Here is a 19,794-nt window from a genome sequence, read left to right as displayed (position 1 = left end):
TATTGTCCACAGGCAGCTGGTCATCCAATAAATAAGGAGTTTAGAAACAAGTCAAGACCTCGGGCTTCTGTGTCCCTGCCCCTAAACCCCCAGTTATTACAGAGCTACCTCACCCAGCGCACTGACAGCAGACGCTCTCGTGCGGGTTTAACTTTCCAAATTCGATACTCAACGCTCATGTTCCACACATTGAATCACGTGTATAAGAATCAACGCTTTTCCTGTTCTGTAAATAGTTTGGTGTTACGTTTCGGTTATTGGAGCAAACAAAACCGTAGAACCGACAAACACGATGGTCCAATTGAGAATATATTCCTGAATTGAGTCGAGGCCCCGTCTTGTAACAGTTCATGGAATCTCAGGTGGGAGTTAATCATTACACCCCTACTTCTGTACACATCCTTCATGTAGAGACATCTCGAAATACCTGAGTATACCCTGTATGACACTAACAATGCAGGTACGATTCTCATTTGATTACCCCATGTAAATAATCTGGCCAAATTTGTGAAACCCTTCACCACCTGACAGTCAAATTAAATTGCAACGTGTGCTAGTGTCTTAATACGCCGATTGTTTTGACTCGCCGGTGAGCTGAAGAATAATTCTCAACCAAATGTAGCGATTAGAGATGAGGTTTCGCTTGAAACTGCGTCAAGCATGTTCAGGATGGAATCCACCAAGTCAGAATAACCACGCCACCGGACCCGGATTCTTAAATGTGTCGTGACATCACAGGAACAACCAATCAGATTTAAACTCGATGTTATCTACAGGTGTGTTGCTGTAATCAGAGGGAGGCAATGAAGTGTGTTTGAGCTCAACTAAACTGCTGCAAGAGAAGGAAGCTGACTTCCATCTGCCCGAGCGTGACTTGGTCTGTCCTTTGCACTGTTTTGTTTCGTGATTCCCAAGTGCTGTATTGTTATACGTTTGATATCTAAAAAATATATTTATTTTTGGTTGCTGCAATAAAAGTTGACTCAATTACATTGAGAACTCTAATGTAGATAAGCAAGTTTATGGTAAATCCAATAGCTTACTGCAATGGGGACAGGCGATAGGGGAAGAGGTGGGGCCCGAGTGGGTGGGAGGTGAGCGGTGACCCAGGCGTGGTCTCACCAGACACGCATCCTATCTTGACGTGGCCAAATTCTGGATTGGTTCCAACTGCCTCATGCATTGTGGTCACCTTGATCAATCCACTGCTGGATGAAGCATTCCCAAGCTGTCGTCACCACTCTTGATAGTTGCTGGGCCTTCCCAGGAATAGCCCAGGGGCTGTGCAGGCCCCACGTGGGCCTACTCCACTCCCCTCGTGGGCCTACTCCACTCCCCCTACCTGTCGTGGCCTCAGGGGAACATTGTTAATTTTTTTAAATTCACGTTTAATGGACCGGCTGGTTAACTCCAGTGGTAGAGTGAACCGCTCACAATAAATATATTTCCTTCACGGTTTTCTGTATGAAGATAGATCAAGTTTATTTTTTAACAATATATTTTCCAATGAAACACAAAAGAACCTCATTTACACCCATTCAAGCCTTATTCGAGCATCCGTAGTCTTAAATTATGCACTTTAAAATACCCACCAACCAGTTTTATACTACACTCATCTCAATTTTTTTTACAATTTTACAAAACACGTGTTCGCAACCCATCATTGTTCTCGGTCGTACAACAGAGGCTGCATGATTATAGCAATTCACCAGCAACACGACACACCAGTGCTTCGCACAACCCCTGCTGACCCACTGTGACTTACAGTTGGGATGGTCACATGGCAGAAGCCCTCTGCACAGGAGACTTTTTTAAATGTAAACAATATTTAGCAAATTGAAAGCACTAATATAGATTATGATAGTAATTGTTTTATGGAAACTCTACATTCGTAATGCAGCCGTGTGGCTCAACAGGAGAGGGGGCTCACGATCAAAAGGTTTGGAGTTCAAATCCTGATTTGGGGGTTGTTTTGGCCCATCATCATGCTGGGGTCAATAAAATAAAACCACTGATTAAGTCATCAGTGGTTGTAATATGCATGGACTCGCCCCCGTCATAGGAAAGTACCTCTGGCTCGGGGCTCTAAATTGGAGATGCATACCGTCCCAATGCTCATTTGAGCACGGAATCACTTTTACGTTCATACAGGGCGTTGTCTGCCATGGGATGAGTAACGTTGAGCATCTGGTGTATGGTACTGCGGCATGAGATCACACAAGACCTCCCATCTCAATTACACACGCACTGAAACACAGAATTTAGATCAGGCCCACGATTCAACACCAACCCCTTTAAATGTAGCAAGGTTCCAAAGTAGCGTGTGTATAAAACTAATGTAAGGCACACTTCACAGGCCATGCCCAGCCACACAAGACCCTCTGTCCATCTCACCCACACAGGGTGAGCATCAGCCCAACACATCAGCACAGACTCGGTATCCATCAGCCCGTAACGTCCACACAGGCAGAGGGGCTGACAGGGGAATGCACCTTTAAACCACTGCTACTGTAAACACATATTCCTGTTATGGCAATTCATGACAAAACCAGTGCACTAAGGCTATTAAACTGTTGGAAAGATAATTCGCAATTATTTCCATTGTTCCTGTATTAGCAGGCGTAAGTAGCACACGAGCCAGGGTGCCCAAACACTGAAATGAGCTCGGTTCACCAAAACTGAAGATATCCGAAACCTTTCCTGAGCAGGTGTGAGTGACACAGGGGTAATCTGAACTTGCACTCTGGTTGTAACTTCCACTACGTAGAGCATTAATATCGCACTCCTGGCTCAGCGCCGCTGAGAACAGGAGTTCACCCCCCCCCCCACCACCACGCTCGCTGGGGTCAGCGCGGCGATGCGACCCCGGCTGCCCGCTGTGGCGGAATCTCCCCGAGGACCCCTCGGCGTCGCCTCACGTCACCGCTCCCACAGCTCCCACAGCTACAGCCGGCGGTCGCACAGCACGTGGTCACGGATAACAGCTGGAGCGTTGCCCGCACACGGATATGAGCATTTTTGTTTTTACCAAACGCTGTGGGAAGACTCGGAAGCCAGTGCAATAAATGTGTAGAATCCAATCACCACTGGCTGGATGGAGGACACAGCTGGAAGCCGATTTACACTGCAATGTGCATTTACTGCATTAGTTCATGGATTAGAAACACGTGTGACATGGGCCTCAGGACGTATTCCTTCACGACACACCATGGGTTAAACACACGCACAGGGACAATGTCCAGTGGGCGAACCGCGCCGGTATTTTCCGGTAGGCCACACTTCTCACAATGCCTTGACGATGCTGGGAGAACAACACACGCACACTTTGTGTCAATAACACGTATGACCTAAACATGTTTACACATACTGGTGCATGACCACGATTGTATAAAGCATCGGAACATTGATATCACTGTGGCATAAACACGAAAACTGCGAACCCACTTCCGATAGACTGCATTCACTTCACATCTCAACGTTTCTTCTTCTCGACCCAAGTCCGTGGTCTCAACCACAGTCCCCATTGTTCACATTTTGTGATTTACTCTCGAATTATCGTTAATTCTGCCACATCAACTCTGACGGTAACTTTGTGCCCATGTTCTTGCGACGTCACAGCTGTAACTTCCGCTTGACACGGCTGTGGGACCCGTAGGCGCTTTAGGGTTTCGCCGAGAGCCACCGGGTTGCCCGGCCGAGGTGCGGGGAGGAAGATCGCTATTGCACAAATGCACATCCAGCTCCGCAGCTGACAAGCACCATTCTCCATCGCACTGATCACGTGCAAGCAACACATTTTTTGGCTAAGCTGACTTAGGAGAGGCCCAGACTTGTATATCTTAGACACGAGGAGCCCACAAAAATTCGTCACTATTGCATGGAGATTGGCGAACTGGCTTTGTAATGCCAATTATTGTGAACTTTTCTTTTACAAGTTGTGCAAGTTATCACACTTTGGATTTGGGGACGTCATCAGAACACAATGGCATACTCTTGCTAAACTATGATCTCACGTGGTCTTTAACATCCACTTTACAGCAGATACATTGCGCTTTGGTAATTCCCGGCATGGCTCGGTGTGCAGCTGTGAACGGAACATGTGGTCGGTGCGGACTGGGTCCTGGGCCTGGCCAAACGAGGCTCTCACTCTGCGTGTGCGTGCGTGTCAGTGCGTGTGTTTGTGGGTAACGGTGCGCTCCGAACCCGGTCTCAAACGAGTACCTGGTGCGTTGGGTAAACATCGCCACTCGGGAGAAAAGGCTGATGGGTGTAGTGCTGGCCACCCTCCCCCTCGTGTGCCATGCTGGCCTGCATAGAGCTCACTCTGTTTATTTATTGAACTTCTTTCGCACCACATGGAGCCAACCGTGTTAATTGGAGGTGCAGGAGAAGGACAACAAACTAAACACAAAAAGCAGTTCTAAAGAAATTATTTTCAATCAAGATTTGAAAGTGGATAGCTCCAGTGGCTTCCTAATATCGGAAGGAAGAGCGTTCCATACGGCCGCAGAAGCGCATCTGAAAGCGCCACGCGATGCAGTGACCGTCTTTGTTCGATGGTGAGCCAAAAGCCGCTGCGAGGATGACCGGAGTCCGCGTGATGGTTTATGCTCCTTGACACGAACAGCACTTGTCCCAAGAGTTTGTTAAAGGCTATATGGGGGATCTTTGTCTTTGTACGTCTGTAGAGGTGCAGGGGCATGAACTTATAGTATCGCTCATGATTACACATACAAACACACAAGTACACAGGATGTATGCCAACTCTTGGAATTGAGAATATGTTGGGAATGGGATATTAAACACAATGAATGATGTGCAATAATAAAAATATAATTTTACAGAACGATGCTGTGTTAAGATTTGGCTGCGAGATACTCCGGCTATTACAGTGGCGCGACATCTCAATGACCCCGGTCACCAAAAGTTTTGAACGCGAATCGCTTATAAATACACATGCACGCATACACGCACGCGTACACGCACGCACGCGTACACACACGCACGTGCACACGCACGCACACGCACGCATGTACACGCACGCACACACAAATGTACACGACGAATACCAGCACCGCTCAGCCACCTGCACTGCTTCACTACCTGATGGGCCGACATCAGCAACACTGGCGCGCCACAGAACGATCAGCCGGCGCGGCGGTCGCCGATCACAAGGTCGGCTCTGGGCTGGGGACCGCGTGGCTCGGCAGGAGGAGCCATCGGGTGGGCGTACGTCGCCACGTCACGATGGACCGTCCCGCGAGGCCACGGCGCGACCCCGTACCCTGCCGCCGGGAGAGACGTTCACCTCACCAAGGCCTCCACGAGCGCGAGGAGGAGGAGGCAGCGGCGTCGTCAGATCTTCATGGGGACCGGCAGCCCCTTGGGCTCATACCCGTAGAGAAAGGTGGCCAGGATGACGAGCGTGGCTCCCACAAAAAACACGCTGCAAAGACACGCGCGCGTGGATACACACAGCGTCTAATTCCATTCCCAACTCGGAAGCCTTTCTGCATGGAGTTTGTATGCTCTCCCCCTCCGGGTTCTCTAGTTTCCTCCCACAGCTACAAAAACCCTGTAAATGGTACTGGCCAAACATCCCAATGTTAAAAAAATACCAAGATATGACTCAATTGGGATGACTCGGTGAGGCTTACCTGGGTCAACAAACATAAAACATAATTACACCACACAGGAATATACACACACACATATAAACACACACAAGAATATAAATTTACAAAAAACAAAGCTCCGCCATATAGCCTTAACAGACTGTTGGTGCAAGTGCTGTTGGCACACACCCATGAAGACCCGGCAATGCGCACGAGGGGGTGAGTAGCTAGCACCACCCCTGCCCACCTTTGTCTCCCTAGTGGTGATGTTTACACATTGCACCAGGTACTCATCTGAGGCTGAGTCTACCTACGGGAGGCCCAGGACTGGTTGAGATAATCGCGACTGGTATTGGCCGTGAGTGGCAATCGAACTCGAGTCATCGGGATCACAGCACAATGTGCTAATGGCAACCCTACCGCTCTCCACTTACAATCACAGACAGACGGGCACATGCAGCACCCAGAGTGTACCGCGCACAAAGCCACACGCAGATGGGCCTGCTCGCCGCTGTGACGGTGTCCCTGCCGAGTGGCTACGGGGCAGAAGACCCCCGTCTTTTGAACACCGCAGCCAGCATCAGCACCTGGTCGGAATGAAGTCCTGCAGCCACATGTAGGAGATGAAGGAGGACAGGATGATGGAGAAGGACGCGGCAAAGCCCTTGAGGATGTTGTCGGCGTACTTGATGACGGCCGCCACCACGAGCCCTCCCACGGCCTGGGAGCACAGCGACACGGCGCTCGTTAGCACACACCCAGCGGCGGCGATGATAATGACGATGGGTGAAACGCGAGCTGGTGAACATTGTCCAAACTACAATGAATACTGCACGGGCAACCTGGAGTCTCCAGTAGGAGGGATGCTGCGCTCTGTCCACCAGGCAGCACAGCAGCAGTTCTGTCTTCTGTAAAACCAAATTGCTGGTGACTTCATGAGTACAAAGACTCTGGATCACAATAGTCCATGAACATGTGCACATATTTTAGCTGCTGCTGTGCTTCTTTTGCTGCTGCACTCACAGGAAGCTGTTTACCAACCAATGTGACTTGGAACGCTGTCACATGGGAGTGAAGAAGACCAATGGAATGTCGTTCATAACCGATACAAAGTAAAATCCTCTACTTAAAAACAGTTTCATCTTCATAACATTGTAAAATACAGGTTTCTTTCTGAATGGAATGTGGCTCTAGAGTGTCGCTAGAGTATGTGTAAGCAACTGGTGCGTTGAAACGCGTAACTTGACATTGTTGACCCTGACCCTGGGCACACGGATCTGCGCACTCGCCGCCTCCTCCGCCAAATGCTGATGCACGTGAAACACGCCGCCGTGCTTGCGCAGCGGCGCAAAGTGAGCAAAAGGGCAAACACTCAGCACGAGGCTGGGCTTCGATCGCTGAGCAAACTCCAGTCGGAAAGTCTTGCAGTAGCCGGGGACGAGAGCCTCGAGCTAGAGACCCCAGCTGCCACGCAACCTTGTCGAGGGAGGAAACCTACCGGCTCAGCAAGTCTCTCGCCGCAGGTCGCCACGTGTCTCACCTACCAGAACACTGGGCCGGCACATTCACTCGCACAGTCGTCACGTGAGATCGGCTCTGTCGCTTAATTAGCATTGATGGAATTAGGGTCAAGTTGATTCAAGATCCAGCACTAACTAATTCACTCCAGTCAAATCTTGACTTTTTTCCTGATGACGACCGCTTGTGTTGCGATCGAAACGTCGTAGTTTTTTGTTATTTTCTTTGAACCTATCTAAGTGACTTTACCGAAAGACCCAAAGAATTTCACTCCAGTCACTTGCTCATTAGCAGTCAGTCACATTTGTATCACTATTTATATTGCTACTACCATGGTTACCGTTGGTGTGAACTTAGCTCAGCGATTCCCCCACCAATGTTGAGGACTTGGTCTACCAGACTAATGGTTTTGTCTCATTCATACGATGTTCAACCACCACCGTAATAAGAAGTGTGGCAGAGCCTGCACTTTGAGCAATGAATTACAATTAAAACATTTTAAATTTACAATTAAGTGTGATTGGGTGGTTCTTATAGTTGAATTCTACAACGGTGGTTTATCAAGTCGCTGGTTTAAGTTAAAGTCTTAATGAGAATGCTGCTTTAAGAAGAAGTGACATCTTCATTCGCTGGTTTACAAGATCAGTGCTTTATATTTAAGCTATCAAAGATCTATTAGTTTAGGTAAAAATGACCAAAAGTTCGCCGGTTCCTGAGGGGGTTGACGGCAGCAATGAACTTGGAGGGTCAAAGGGGGTAAGGGGGTTGTCGTGAAACCACGGGAAGGAGAGATTATTGAAGCTGGGAAAGGTATATCATATATGCCCTATGCCTGGATGGATGCGAGTCCTCAGTGAAACATACTTGTGTACCCTTCGGGAAATCGAGCTTAGCAGTTGTATGCCAAGAATGATAAAAGGAGTACCTTAGTCTAGGGATAAGCTAATGCAACGAGTTGTAATGGTATTTGGAGGAGTAGCTACTTATGTTATTATATATACCTATGTTATTATATATACCTATGTTATTATATATACCTATACCTATGTTATTATATATACCTATACCTATGTTATTAAATATACCTATGTTATTAAATATACCTATGTTATTATATATACCTATGCCATAGAGGCATAGGTGAGAGGAAGGTGGAAGAAGTGGGTTGAGGTGCTCTAGTATAAAAGTGACATTTTTTTAGAGCATATGTTAAGTTTAGTTTTATGTTTTTTTATAATGTTTTTATTGGGGGTAGCTGTGGTCGTTTTGAGCCCCTCTCCCTATTTTTCTGCTTTAGGCTTGGTGTTTCTTGCTGTTTCTGGGTGTTTTGTTGTTTTGTACCATGGGGGGACATTTTTAGCATTAGTTTTAGTGCTGTTATATCTGGGGGGCATGATAGTAGTTTTTGTATATTCGGCAGCTTTGGCTGCTGACCCTTACTCTGAGGTTCTTGGGGGTCGGTTGTTTTGTTTTTGTGTAATTTGTGTGCTGTGTATTTGTTTCGCTGGGTACATTTAATTCAATAATTTTTTTTTAAATACGTCAGTAGCTTGTGATGGGGCGGACTATGTTGGGGGGATTTTTGGGGCCGAGTGGTTAGGGGTTACAACTTTTTATGAGGTTGGGTTTATTCTTGTTAGCTGGGTGGGCTCTGTTAGTTTGTTTATTTTCTGTTCTAGTGGTTGTTCGAGGGGTGGATCGTGGGGCCCTGCGAGCTGTGAGACTAAGCGTAATTAAAGCTAGGGCAAAGGCTATCAAGGGTAAAGTGGCAGAGTTTAAGCGGCGGGCCTCTGTTAATATTGTTGAGGGCTTTAACTGGTTATTGGTTAGGCCTTTTGGTCCGATTTTTTCAAGTCATGCTAGGTCTGTGGTTTGTGTCATTAATTGTTGGCTTCATGTTAGATACAAGCGTGATAGTAGATGGTGAATAATGTGGGGGTAGAATGCTAGCTGGGTAAAAAAGGAGAATACAGTTTGGTTAAGTTTTTTATTAGTTAGCTCAATAGAAATAACTAAACTAATGATAAATATAATCAGAGCAATGGTTTTGATATAAGACGGTATTGTAAAAATTTGAAGTTTTATTGGCGGAAGGGTGCTTGTAAGGAGTAATCCTGAAATGATACTACCCCAAGCTAGACGCTTCAGGGGTTTTTAATAAAGTTTTTTTTTGTGTGTCGGGGTTAAGGCGAAGTATCGTGGCGTGCCAGAGGCCGACGTGATAATTAGACGTGAGCTGTAGGCGGTTGTTAATGTAACGGCTAGGAGGGTGACTATTACGGCTCAGGCATTAGTGTAGGAGGTGTTTAGGGCCTCTAGAATTAGATCTTTAGTGAAGAAGCCGGCTAGGAATGGCAGGCCCATAAGTGCTGCGGATCCAATGGTTATACAGGATGTTGTTAGAGGAAGATTGTTGTTTAAACGGCTGAATTTTAGAATATCCTGTTCATTATTACATCAACTCACTCACCCAGTAGCCCACCTACTCACTCATTCACTCACCCAATCACCCAGCCGCCCAATCACCCACTCACCACACTGCAGATCGCAACACTTTTCTTTCTGCTTCATTCCTCGCACTGCTAGCCTCCGGAACTCCCTTCCATCTGTTTTCCCCAAACTCTTTTAATGACCTTGCTCAATTCAAGAAACGTGTTATACTCTTATCTTTAACAACTGTGATAGTGAGCTGGTTGTTACTGGGCAGTTGACGTTTTTGGCATTTGGGAATGCGCCCAGCAAATGTGTTTTTATAGCTGAATCAATCCGCAAGGATACGTCTGAATAGTTCATTGGTAAGTCCTGCAAAGCAGTGCACCCCGCAAATTAGGGAACGTCCTGCACAAGGAGAGATCACAAAACTACTTTTGAGATTCCTTGAAGATATTTCAAACGTAGTTCTGTGATATCTCCTTCCACAGGCTGATCTAACACTGGTGATGCCCTGCTCACTGCAAGAGTTCTGAAAGCGTTCTTCATCTCGTGGCATGACGCCGAGAGTAAAATTGTAATAAAACAGGAGACACAGCAGTGCGGGAGGTCGCAGACTTGCCTGCAGGATGACCACGACCCACGTGATGCTGTTGTATCCCTGCAGGAAGCCTTGCTGCCACACCTTGTCCCCATCGTACACTATTACGCCAATCAGCCCAAACAGGGTCCCAAACAGCCCTGCACGACACACATAAGACACAAGCATGACGCACACAGAACACACATGACACACACGCTACGTATGACACACACGAAACGTCGCTGCCTGCATTATTCTACTGTAGTGCTGTTAAATATGACCATCGGTGCCAGCAGTGGCAGGGAGACGCGGCAGGGTGACGGTGCTCACCCAGCTGGATGTTGCGCACCCACACGGACTGGCGAGAGCCCTTGAGGATCTTCTCAAAGTAGACGCCAGCAAAGCCGCTGGAGACGCACGCAATGAGCACCGCGACGAGCCCCACGACCTGCGAACCCACGGACAGCGACTGGTGGCCGCTTGGAGCCGCATCGCTCGGCCACTGCAAAGAGAGAGAAACTTTTCGCTCTCATCTCGAGACAGCTCCTTGCTGTTATCTCCCACACTGAAAACAAAGACCCCCCCCTTGTGTGTAGCCAACGCAGGCTGTTGGGGTAAGTGCTGTTCGCGAGCACCTATGAGTACCGGCACAACAAGTGAGGGGGTGGTGTAGCCAGAACCATGTCTGGCCGCCTTTTTCTCCCCAGTGCCGATGTTTACACACTGCATCAGGTATTAATTTAAGGCTGAGTCAACCTAGGAGAGGTCCAGGACGAGTTCAGATGTGTCACTGATGTTGGCCATGAGTTGGTCACCGGATGTGTAGTAGTGTGCTAACCGCTGTGCCACCCCACCACGCACCTCTCACCTGCCACACACCACAAACACACACACGACCTTACTCAACATCAAACATGCAAGCGTTCAATGCAGTGTTTCTTCTTCAGTTTTTGTGGAATTGCCAGCGGTTCCATACAGATGAGCTCAGTTGGCTGCTCAAGCAATGTGCTGCGAGCGGTACCTGGACCAGCGCCACCCCCACCACGAGGATGAGCAGAGACAGCCACTTGTGGCCGCTCAGCTGCCGGTTGAGCATGAACACGGAGAAGAGCGCTGTGGTGAGGATCTTCAGCTGGTACGTCACCTGCTCGCCACGCGCAAGGCGGTACTCACAAGACGTGCCAACATCCCACCACCACACGGCGCGCGCAGCAGCACCTCTCCCCGCTGGTGTCAGCTGCTCTGCGGTAGTGTGTTCGTCACTTGTTGCAGAGGTTGGCGGTTCAAATCTGCGGGCCGCCCTGGTTATTACCGTGAGTGCATCAAACACCTTGCAGTCCACTTCACAGTGGAGATTAAAGATCCCCCGACGTCGTACGAAACGAGAAGGCCATCGTGTGCCGGGTGTCATGGCCCAAATTAGAAAAATTACACTGCAAATTACTGATTTGAGATTACACGAAGTAATATTGCCCCCGAATGGCAAACTCCATCCATCTGTGAAACACAGCGCCTTCACGATGGCCCTGCGCTACAACAATGGCGCGAAAATCGAATCTACTAAATGATTCGAACTATTAATATTACTATTCAACGAGCACCGCTCAAGCCGGCGTCACCATCCATCGCCGTGCGAGCGCACCGAGCGCGAGACCGTGGGGCCTGAGGGGGGGGCCTGAGGGGGGCCTGCTGAGGGGGGCCTGAGGGGGGGGGGGCCTGAGGGGCACCTGGTAGGTGGCGGCGTCCAGGTTGGAGAGCGCCACGTACAGGAGGTTGTTCTGCAGTGTGTAGATGCCGGATGGCACGGCCAGCTTGAGCGTCTCCATGGGCTTCCCGATGATCTCCTCCCGCAGCACCAACAAGGCCGTGCGCCCGCTGCTGCCTGCACAGCGCAGCCACGTGACGTCAGCACCGCAGTGCACGCACACCGTGTTGTGCCGTGTATGCAGTGCACAGCGATCACTGTATCTAGAATCTGCACAAAGTGTCCACACTAACCAGGCTCAAACATTATTAGTTTCTAAGAACTGTTGTGATCTGTCAGATTAAGGGTGAAGCATGCCTGGGCTACAGCTCTGAATCTCGGAACTCACATTCAATAATGACTCTGGAAAGAAAACACACAGGTTAGTTACACAACACATGAACAAAAGATAAATGCTGCCAACCATGCCCATCCATCCACAATTAACACAGATGCCACTTAGTGGAGACACAGCCCTGGCAGTTCCCGTGATACACAAGCTCTCTTGGACAACACCGACTCATTCTGTTTGCAGCATTCATCTCGTGTCGGACACAAAGGGCTTCTCTCTCCTGCTCTGCTCCCCACCCGCCCTGCTCCCGTTCTCCCAGCAGGGCCACTGCTGGCCTCGTCGCCTGCAGCACGAGCGGCGATCTTAACGGCAGCAGCAGCAGCAGCCACTAGTTCTGGAGGCTCGGCTCAAGGGGACTCGCTCACCGGGAACGGGACTCGGAACATACGCTTGCTCGGATTACGGCAGAATCTAAATCGGACGTCGGACAGGTATATGGCTGTCCGTGAACACGGGTGAAGAGCCGAGCCAGCTGACGGGGCATCAGGCTTAGCGCAGCAGTCACTTCGGCGGCGACAAGGACGGCCGTGCGGGCGAGGACCCCACCGTGCTCGTAGCCGATGAGGAGGACGCAGGTGGCTATCTTGAGCAGCTCCGCGAGCACGACGGCCGTGGAGGCGAGGTAGCGCGGCCCGTCGACCGGCAGCGTGCGCGAGTAGCGCATGACGAGCACCAGCCCCGTCGTCTGCAGCACCAGCACCCCCAGCGACAGGTGCTTCAGGTTCACCATCGCCTCCCCTCTCTCCGGCTGCTGGTACGGCGACACGGCACAGCGGCAATCGGCCGTAAGCACGCGGACAACAACGGCAGCTGCCATTCGCCACGAGGTGGCTGTGATGTCACCAGAGTGCCAGGCTAGGTGCACTTTGAGGCGATCACGTGAAGTGTCAAAAGCTCGCTGGCAGGAAAAGGTCACGAGACATACCCACATGGTACTAGTGGTCTGGGACTTATGACCGACAGATGCACCACATCCATACACACGTGTGCACTTTTTACTACTTTATTTAAAAGTGAACGTTGAATGTATGTTGAACTTCTTTGCACCGTATGTAGCCAACCATGCTAATCGGAGGTGGACTTTGGCGGTGCGTGTATGTGAACAGATTTAACTTTATTGGCAGTGGGTAAAGTTGACGACAATTTTAGCACTACGACTACTTGAACATAAAAGTAGCAGCTACATTTTTATTACTTTATTGATTCTGCACAAACAACTTTCTTGTCTGCAGCACCACTTTTAGCATTACATGACTAAATTCCGTAACTTTATTGAAACAGTGTAGTGTTAGAAACTTTGGCACCAGACAGCCACTTCCAGCATGATCGTCTTTTCCGTATGATGCACCTTTACCCCAGCGTCCATTTGATATTTGTTAACGCCAAATTCACGCCCTTGTTCACGCTTTCCCAAGATGTAGCTTTACCAGAAAATGTGTTAGTGTCATAGAACCCCCATGACGGACACAGATCAGTTAAGCCTTCATCCAGCAGTGGATTGACAAAATGAATGAGGGCGAATCGTCGGATATTCAGATTTCACCCAATACCGTACAGAATAAGCTGTGTACTTGTAAACAGTCAAAACGCAAGAGAATTATCAACAAGGGCCTTCCTCAAGGCTTGGTACAAGCACCGTCGTTATTTAACATCATATATGTCATCTGCCATGGACATGATCTGGCAGTACATACACGTAGATGACATAGCCCTTGCTGCACAGGGCATACACCTCTAGAACATTGCCAATACTCTTAAACGCTGATCTTAATCGCATATTTCATATATCACTTGAAACACATCGCATTACCGCATTAGCGCCTCACCTTCAAGCTCCCAAAAAAAGAGATTTGTGAGAAGACGAATTCAAAAGCCGCCCTGCTACAGAAACTTGCGACTTGGGGCGCCTCGGCGGATAAACTACGACCTGCCGCCCTCTCATTGATGATCTGCTCAGTGGCAGAGTCCCCTCCTCCACTCCAGCCTGGGCCCCCCCTCCTCCACTCCAGCCTGGGCCCCCCCTCCTCCACTCCAGCCTGGGCCCCCCCTCCTCCAGCCTGGGCCCCCCCTCCTCCAGCCTGGGCCTCCCCTCCTACACTCCAGCCCGGGCCCCCCCTCCTACACTCCAGCCCGGGCCCCCCCTCCTACACTCCAGCCCGGGCCCCCCCTCCTACACTCCAGCCCGGGCCCCCCCTCCTACACTCCAGCCCGGGCCCCCCCTCCTACACTCCAGCCCGGGCCCCCCCCTCCTACACTCCAGCCTGGGCCCCCCCTCCTCCACTCCAGCCTGGTTCCCCCCTCCTCCAGCCTGGGCCCCCCCTCCTACACTCCAGCATGGGCCCCCCCTCCTCCACTCCAGCCTGGGCCCCCCCTCCTCCACTCCAGCCTGGGCCCCCCCTCCTACACTCCAGCCTGGGCCCCCCCTCCTACACTCCAGCCTGGGCCCCCCCTCCTACACTCCAGCCTGGGCCCCCCCTCCTACACTCCAGCCTGGGCCCCCCCTCCTACACTCCAGCCTGGGCCCCCCCTCCTACACTCCAGCCTGGGCCCCCCCTCCTACACTCCAGCCTGGGCCCCCCCTCCTACACTCCAGCCTGGGCCCCCCCTCCTACACTCCAGCCTGGGCCCCGAGCTCCTCCGACACAAAGCCACTAGCTGCACCATTCGATAACACGATGGGCATCCTGACCAGAACACGGACACCAATCACCAGGCTCCCTGTTCTAGTGGCCATGCTGCCAACAATATTTCGTAGAGACACGCAAACTGCAAATGAGTTTACACGTTTTTTTGCGAACAATAATCGACCCATCCACCACGACTTAAACAATGCACCTTACCACCGATTTAAGTCCCGATCCCCCTTCTGGGAACACGCTGTCACCATCATAGAATATCACCCTGATCCAGAAGCACGCTGCTAGCGAACAGTGGAACAACAAGGGCGTCCAGAACAAACTCCTCATTCGAGACCCAAATATCACATCTGCTGGCTTTGACATTCATCGAAGACACTGGTGTAACCACCAACCGCATCAAAACATCAACACACCGATGTACACACATCTAATGGAGAAATACAGACAAGCCAGAGAAGTGCAACTGTGGTGATGCAACTCAAACTACGGACCACGCAGTAAACCACCATAGTTAGCAACCCTTCAATGAAGGATTGGCAAAACTACACAAACTCTATCCTTAGGCCCTCTCATCGTGGCCAGCAGACCTCGATATTGCCATTTTGCTCGAGAACATATTGCCATGCTCAAGGATTGGATCGCTATGCATCTTTCACAGCTTAAGAGCACCCATTGATGTATGTCAGACTCATAACAATGGCTCACTCGACAGTTTAACTGCTATGGTTCAGTTTTGATAATTGTATCACAATGGTTGACTTGACAGTTGAATTACAATGACTGACATTTATACTTAACAGAAAGGGCATCCACAAGGCCAGAGATATTGCCGATCTAAATGAATGGACGTTAAGGAAGCGGTTTCATCTCACCAGTATCGGCTGTAAGCAAACTGCCCAGAGGTTACCCGAGTTCTTCTGCCGTCGTAAAAATGTCCCTCTATAGGAACTGGGTTTCCTTAAAGCAGGAGAAAAAGTGCAAAACAATTCCACAAAATCCGCACGTCAAGTTCTCGCCTTGCGTGCTGCCGTAAAGGCCTCGGTGTTACTATTGTGGCTTCCTAGAACACATTGATTTGGCAAAACTATTAATGACAGTTTTAAAATATTAAAAAATTAACGGCGCTTATTCAAATCTTTATCAGAATCTGTATTCGGACTGGGGGAATCTGGTGAGCTATGAAGCTCATTTTCACAGACGTCCAAATGAAAAACGTGAACCGAAAACCGGGTGAGTGTAAATACCTGTTGAGACTTTCATTCTGTTTAGCACACACACACACATGGCATGGTTAGTGGGCGATCACCGACGCGTTTAGAACACGGCAGCGAGAGGTGCTGCACTTCCGTCTCTGATGAAAAGCCATTAAGTTGACAAACCACAACACGCGCGCCACGGAAACCGCCTCGACTTTCAATCTCGAAGTTCTCGTTTTGTGATATTTTTCCAGGCACAGTATTAGTGGCAGTGCGCGGACCACACACACGTGAACGCTGCTACTTGTTACCGAGTTGACGACTTTCACACTTCCTTCATCGCCACGTTGGGATTTGTCGCTGTAGCTTTGGGCTAATAACTAAGACGGTTTCTATTGTACCTGAACGCGTAATCACACGCGGGAAACCACAACACATCGCCATGGTGTTCGCTACGGTGACAGAATTCACACCTAGAAGTCGAGCCGACAAAGCGGATCAACACATTTACCTCCTTGCCATTGCTGCTGTCCTCACCCTTCTCCGACTTCGGGTCCCCCCCCATTGTGCCGAGCGCGCACCGAGGAGTGCGCGCGGCGACCTCCACGCCGCAGACTCCACGCCGCTCCGCGCCGCCCGCTCTGGGCGTCACTTCACGGTCACCCCCCCCCCTCTCGGGCCACGCCCCCCCCCTCTCGGGGCACTCCCCCCAACTCGGGGCACGGCCCCCCCCTCCCCCCTCTCGGGGCACGGTCACCCCCCTCCCCCCTCTCGGGGCACGGTCACCCCCCTCTCGGGGCACGGTCACCCCCCTCTCGGGGCACGGTCACCCCCCTCTCGGGGCACTCCCCCCAACTCGGGGCACGGCCCCCCGCCGCGTCAGGCGCTCTTTGTCGCCGAGCAGACAAAGCCACGACACAAACTCCACGCAGCACCTATATCACATTCCCTTCCTCGAAGCTCACGTTTGCTCAGCTGTGTGTTCTTGCTGTGGCTGTCCCACCTGATGACGATTGCTTGTGTCGCGATCGATACGTCGCGATCTATTAGTTGTCAAGCTTCGTGACTTTAACGAAAGAGCCAAAGAGTTTGGATCCCTGCAGTCACGAAAGCGTCAAATCAAGACTGCCCCAAGTTGTTTGATTCCTCAAAGGCACCGCGGCCCTTAATTGTGTGCGTGAAACGAAGTTTCAGCGGCACTGCGCAGCGATGTGGTAAGGCAGCGGATCAGATGCGGGGAGGCCTCGTGTTGCTGTTCACGTCTTAAAAGTAGTAACACCGTCCCCAACACAGCGGAAATGCTGAGCATTTTCACTTTGCAATACAAATTTAATAACACTGAACAAATGAAAACCTACAACTCGAAAGCAATCTCCATCCTGGTATAAGAAGTGTTACAGTATTGAAGAATGGGTTTGAAACGGCACAACTTAGCAACATGTCCAAAACCATTCTTGGTGACCTCATTTCTACCTTTGCTCTGGCTTCGTGGAAGCAGAAGCGAATGTGGCCGCGTGATACCCAGCAAACATCTCAGCTTCACGAAGGAGAAGTGACCCTACAACCAAACATCGATTCCTGAAACACGATTTAGAACGTATCGCGATCAGCAGCTCCCTCGTGAATATCGCGTCCTCTGGAGCATCTGCCACGTGTTCAGGTACAGACCCCGCCCTTCGGCTCCCATTGGCTGTCCCATCAGCAGCTGTGTCATTCACGAACATTGTAAAATATATATAACTATGAGCTTCAGTAGAGTTCAACTTGCCCACAGCAGTTGTACTAATACCATTATTATTATAGAGTTAAACATAATTAAACCCAAAGAATATGCTCAATGACAGCTCGTGGTTTGGCTGGGTGGGAATCTCGTCTCGTTCTGATCCGCAGTTCCCGTGCTGCCTCTGCAGGTGCGATGGGCAGCAGCAGCAGACTGCTGCTGCTGCGCTGGCACCTGTTCGCCTCGAGTCATGGGCAGCAGACTGCTGCTGGCACCTGTTCGTCTCGAGTCAATTACGTTTAGCAGGGCGCTGAGGAAGGATGTTGCCCCGGTTCTCGGATTAATCTCAAAATATTTAATGATTTAAAAATGACTAAACTTTCGTGACTGTAGAAATTCATGTTATTGGTTCTTTCGGTAATGTCACGTGGACAGAAAATAAAATAACAGATAATAAAATAAAACAATTCATTGAACATAATAAAAGCAAAAAACTCACTTTTTTCATTTTATTATCTGTAATTTTAATTGTATTTTCTATCTACGTGACTTTATCGAAAGAACCAAGCATATGATAAAAAATGGTTTCAGATTGATCCAAAATTTGTCACATGGCCCATCACTTTTGTTAACTTGAATGATTAAAAACTATCCAAAAACCTGAAAAAATGAAATTGTCCTTTAAAAAAATAAATCTGAAAATTCTAACCCGAAATGCATCCCAAGTACAGTGATAAAATAACTTCCGAAGTAGTAATGAAAATAATCCAACAGATGTGAACGAGCAGAAATTTCCCTTAAGCTCACGACACCGATTCACCCACAATTGTAGTGGCTGGCGATGATCTCGCTGTGACAGCCCAAAGCAAAAACTTCCACCGACGAATGAACGACCCTGGCGGCCACATGAAGACACCCATCATCACCCTGCTCCGATAAACACAAGCTCCGAGCCAAGCTGATGAAGATGCTGCCATCACCTATACCCTCTACCTGCTATACTGTATACAGTACTGTACCCTAGAGCTTTACTATAGACTGTAGTGTAGACTGTAGTGTAGTGTAGACTGTAGTGTAGACTGTAGTGTAGACTGTAGTGTAGACTGTAGTGGAGGCTGTAGTATTGACTGTAGGCGGTAGTATTGACTGTAGTATAGACTGTAGACTGTAGTATTGACTGTAGTGTAGACTGTAGTGGAGGCTGTAGTATTGACTGTAGTATTGACTGTAGACTATAGTGTAGACTGTAGACTATAGTGTAGACTGTAGTGTAGACTGTAGTATTGACTGTAGTATTGACTGTAGGCTAGACTGTAGACTGTAGTGGAGGCTGTAGTATAGACTGTAGTAGACTGTAGTATTGACTGTAGTATTGACTGTAGGCTGTAGTAGACTGTAGTGTAGACTGTAGATTGTAGTATTGACTATAGTGTAGACTGTAGTGGAGGCTGTAGCATTGACTGTAGACTGTAGGCTAGACTGTAGAATTGACTGTAGACTGTAGTATTGACTGTAGACTATAGTGTAGACTGTAGACTATAGTGTAGACTGTAGACTGTAGTGTAGACTGTAGTATTGACTGTAGTATTGACTGTAAACTGTAGTGTAGACTGTAGTGGAGGCTGTAGACTGTAGTGTAGACTGTAGGCTGTAGACTGTAGTGTAGACTGTAGTATTGACTGTAGACTGTAGTGTAGACTGTAGGCTAGACTGTAGACTATAGTGTAGACTGTAGACTATAGTGTAGACTGTAGACTATAGTGTAGACTGTAGACTATAGTATAGACTATAGTGTAGACTGTAGAATAGACTATAGTGGAGGCTGTAGACTGTAGTGTAGACTGTAGTATTGACTGTAGACTGTAGTGGAGGCTGTAGGCTGTAGGCTGTAGTATAGACTGTAGACTGTAGTATAGACTGTAGTGGAGGCTGTCGCCCTCACCTCTATGGTTGCTGTGGACCCAGGTCGGCTCTCGCCACTGCGTGTCCGTGCGCTC

The 19,794-nt window shown here is 49.3% G+C and overlaps 2 protein-coding genes across 14 annotated transcripts in view; one reads left to right on the top strand and one right to left on the bottom strand.

Moving 5' to 3' along the window:
• Window positions 1-1,409, top strand: part of ARMC9 (armadillo repeat containing 9) — a 20,420-nt gene extending 19,011 nt beyond the window's left edge. For 4 of the 7 annotated variants that reach the window (XM_078867807.1, XM_078867804.1, XM_078867803.1 and 1 more), the window contains one exon: window positions 17-1,409. In XM_078867807.1, coding sequence (XP_078723933.1) covers window positions 17-324 — 308 coding nt within the window. In that variant the 3' untranslated portion in view covers window positions 325-1,409. Of the gene's footprint in view, window positions 1-12 lie in introns of all 7 variants that reach the window. The other 3 variants (XM_078867805.1, XM_078867806.1, XM_078867808.1) reach the window with 2 other exon arrangements.
• Window positions 1,338-19,794, bottom strand: SLC35A3 (solute carrier family 35 member A3). Of its 7 annotated transcripts, XM_078867814.1 has the most exons (8): window positions 18,622-18,718; window positions 12,789-12,993; window positions 11,874-12,028; window positions 11,168-11,290; window positions 10,477-10,648; window positions 10,186-10,304; window positions 6,203-6,336; window positions 1,338-5,446 (listed from the first exon to the last, which is right to left on the bottom strand). In XM_078867814.1, the coding sequence occupies exons 1-8, from the start codon at window positions 18,715-18,717 to the stop codon at window positions 5,356-5,358; spliced, it is 1,095 nt and encodes a 364-aa protein (XP_078723940.1). In that variant the 5' UTR covers window position 18,718; the 3' UTR covers window positions 1,338-5,355. The 7 variants fall into 7 exon arrangements, with proteins under 7 accessions (XP_078723940.1, XP_078723943.1, XP_078723942.1 ...); XM_078867817.1 differs by lacking the exon at window positions 18,622-18,718; XM_078867816.1 differs by lacking the exons at window positions 1,338-5,446; window positions 6,203-6,336; window positions 18,622-18,718 and adding an exon at window positions 19,740-19,794 and having other exon boundaries at window positions 8,308-10,304; window positions 12,789-12,990.

The sequence above is a fragment of the Lampetra fluviatilis genome, chromosome 24 (genome assembly GCF_964198595.1).
Source record: "Lampetra fluviatilis chromosome 24, kcLamFluv1.1, whole genome shotgun sequence".
NCBI lineage: Eukaryota > Metazoa > Chordata > Hyperoartia > Petromyzontiformes > Petromyzontidae > Lampetra > Lampetra fluviatilis.
Note: the sequence above shows the minus strand (reverse complement) of the source record. Positions and strands in the feature narration are given on the sequence as shown.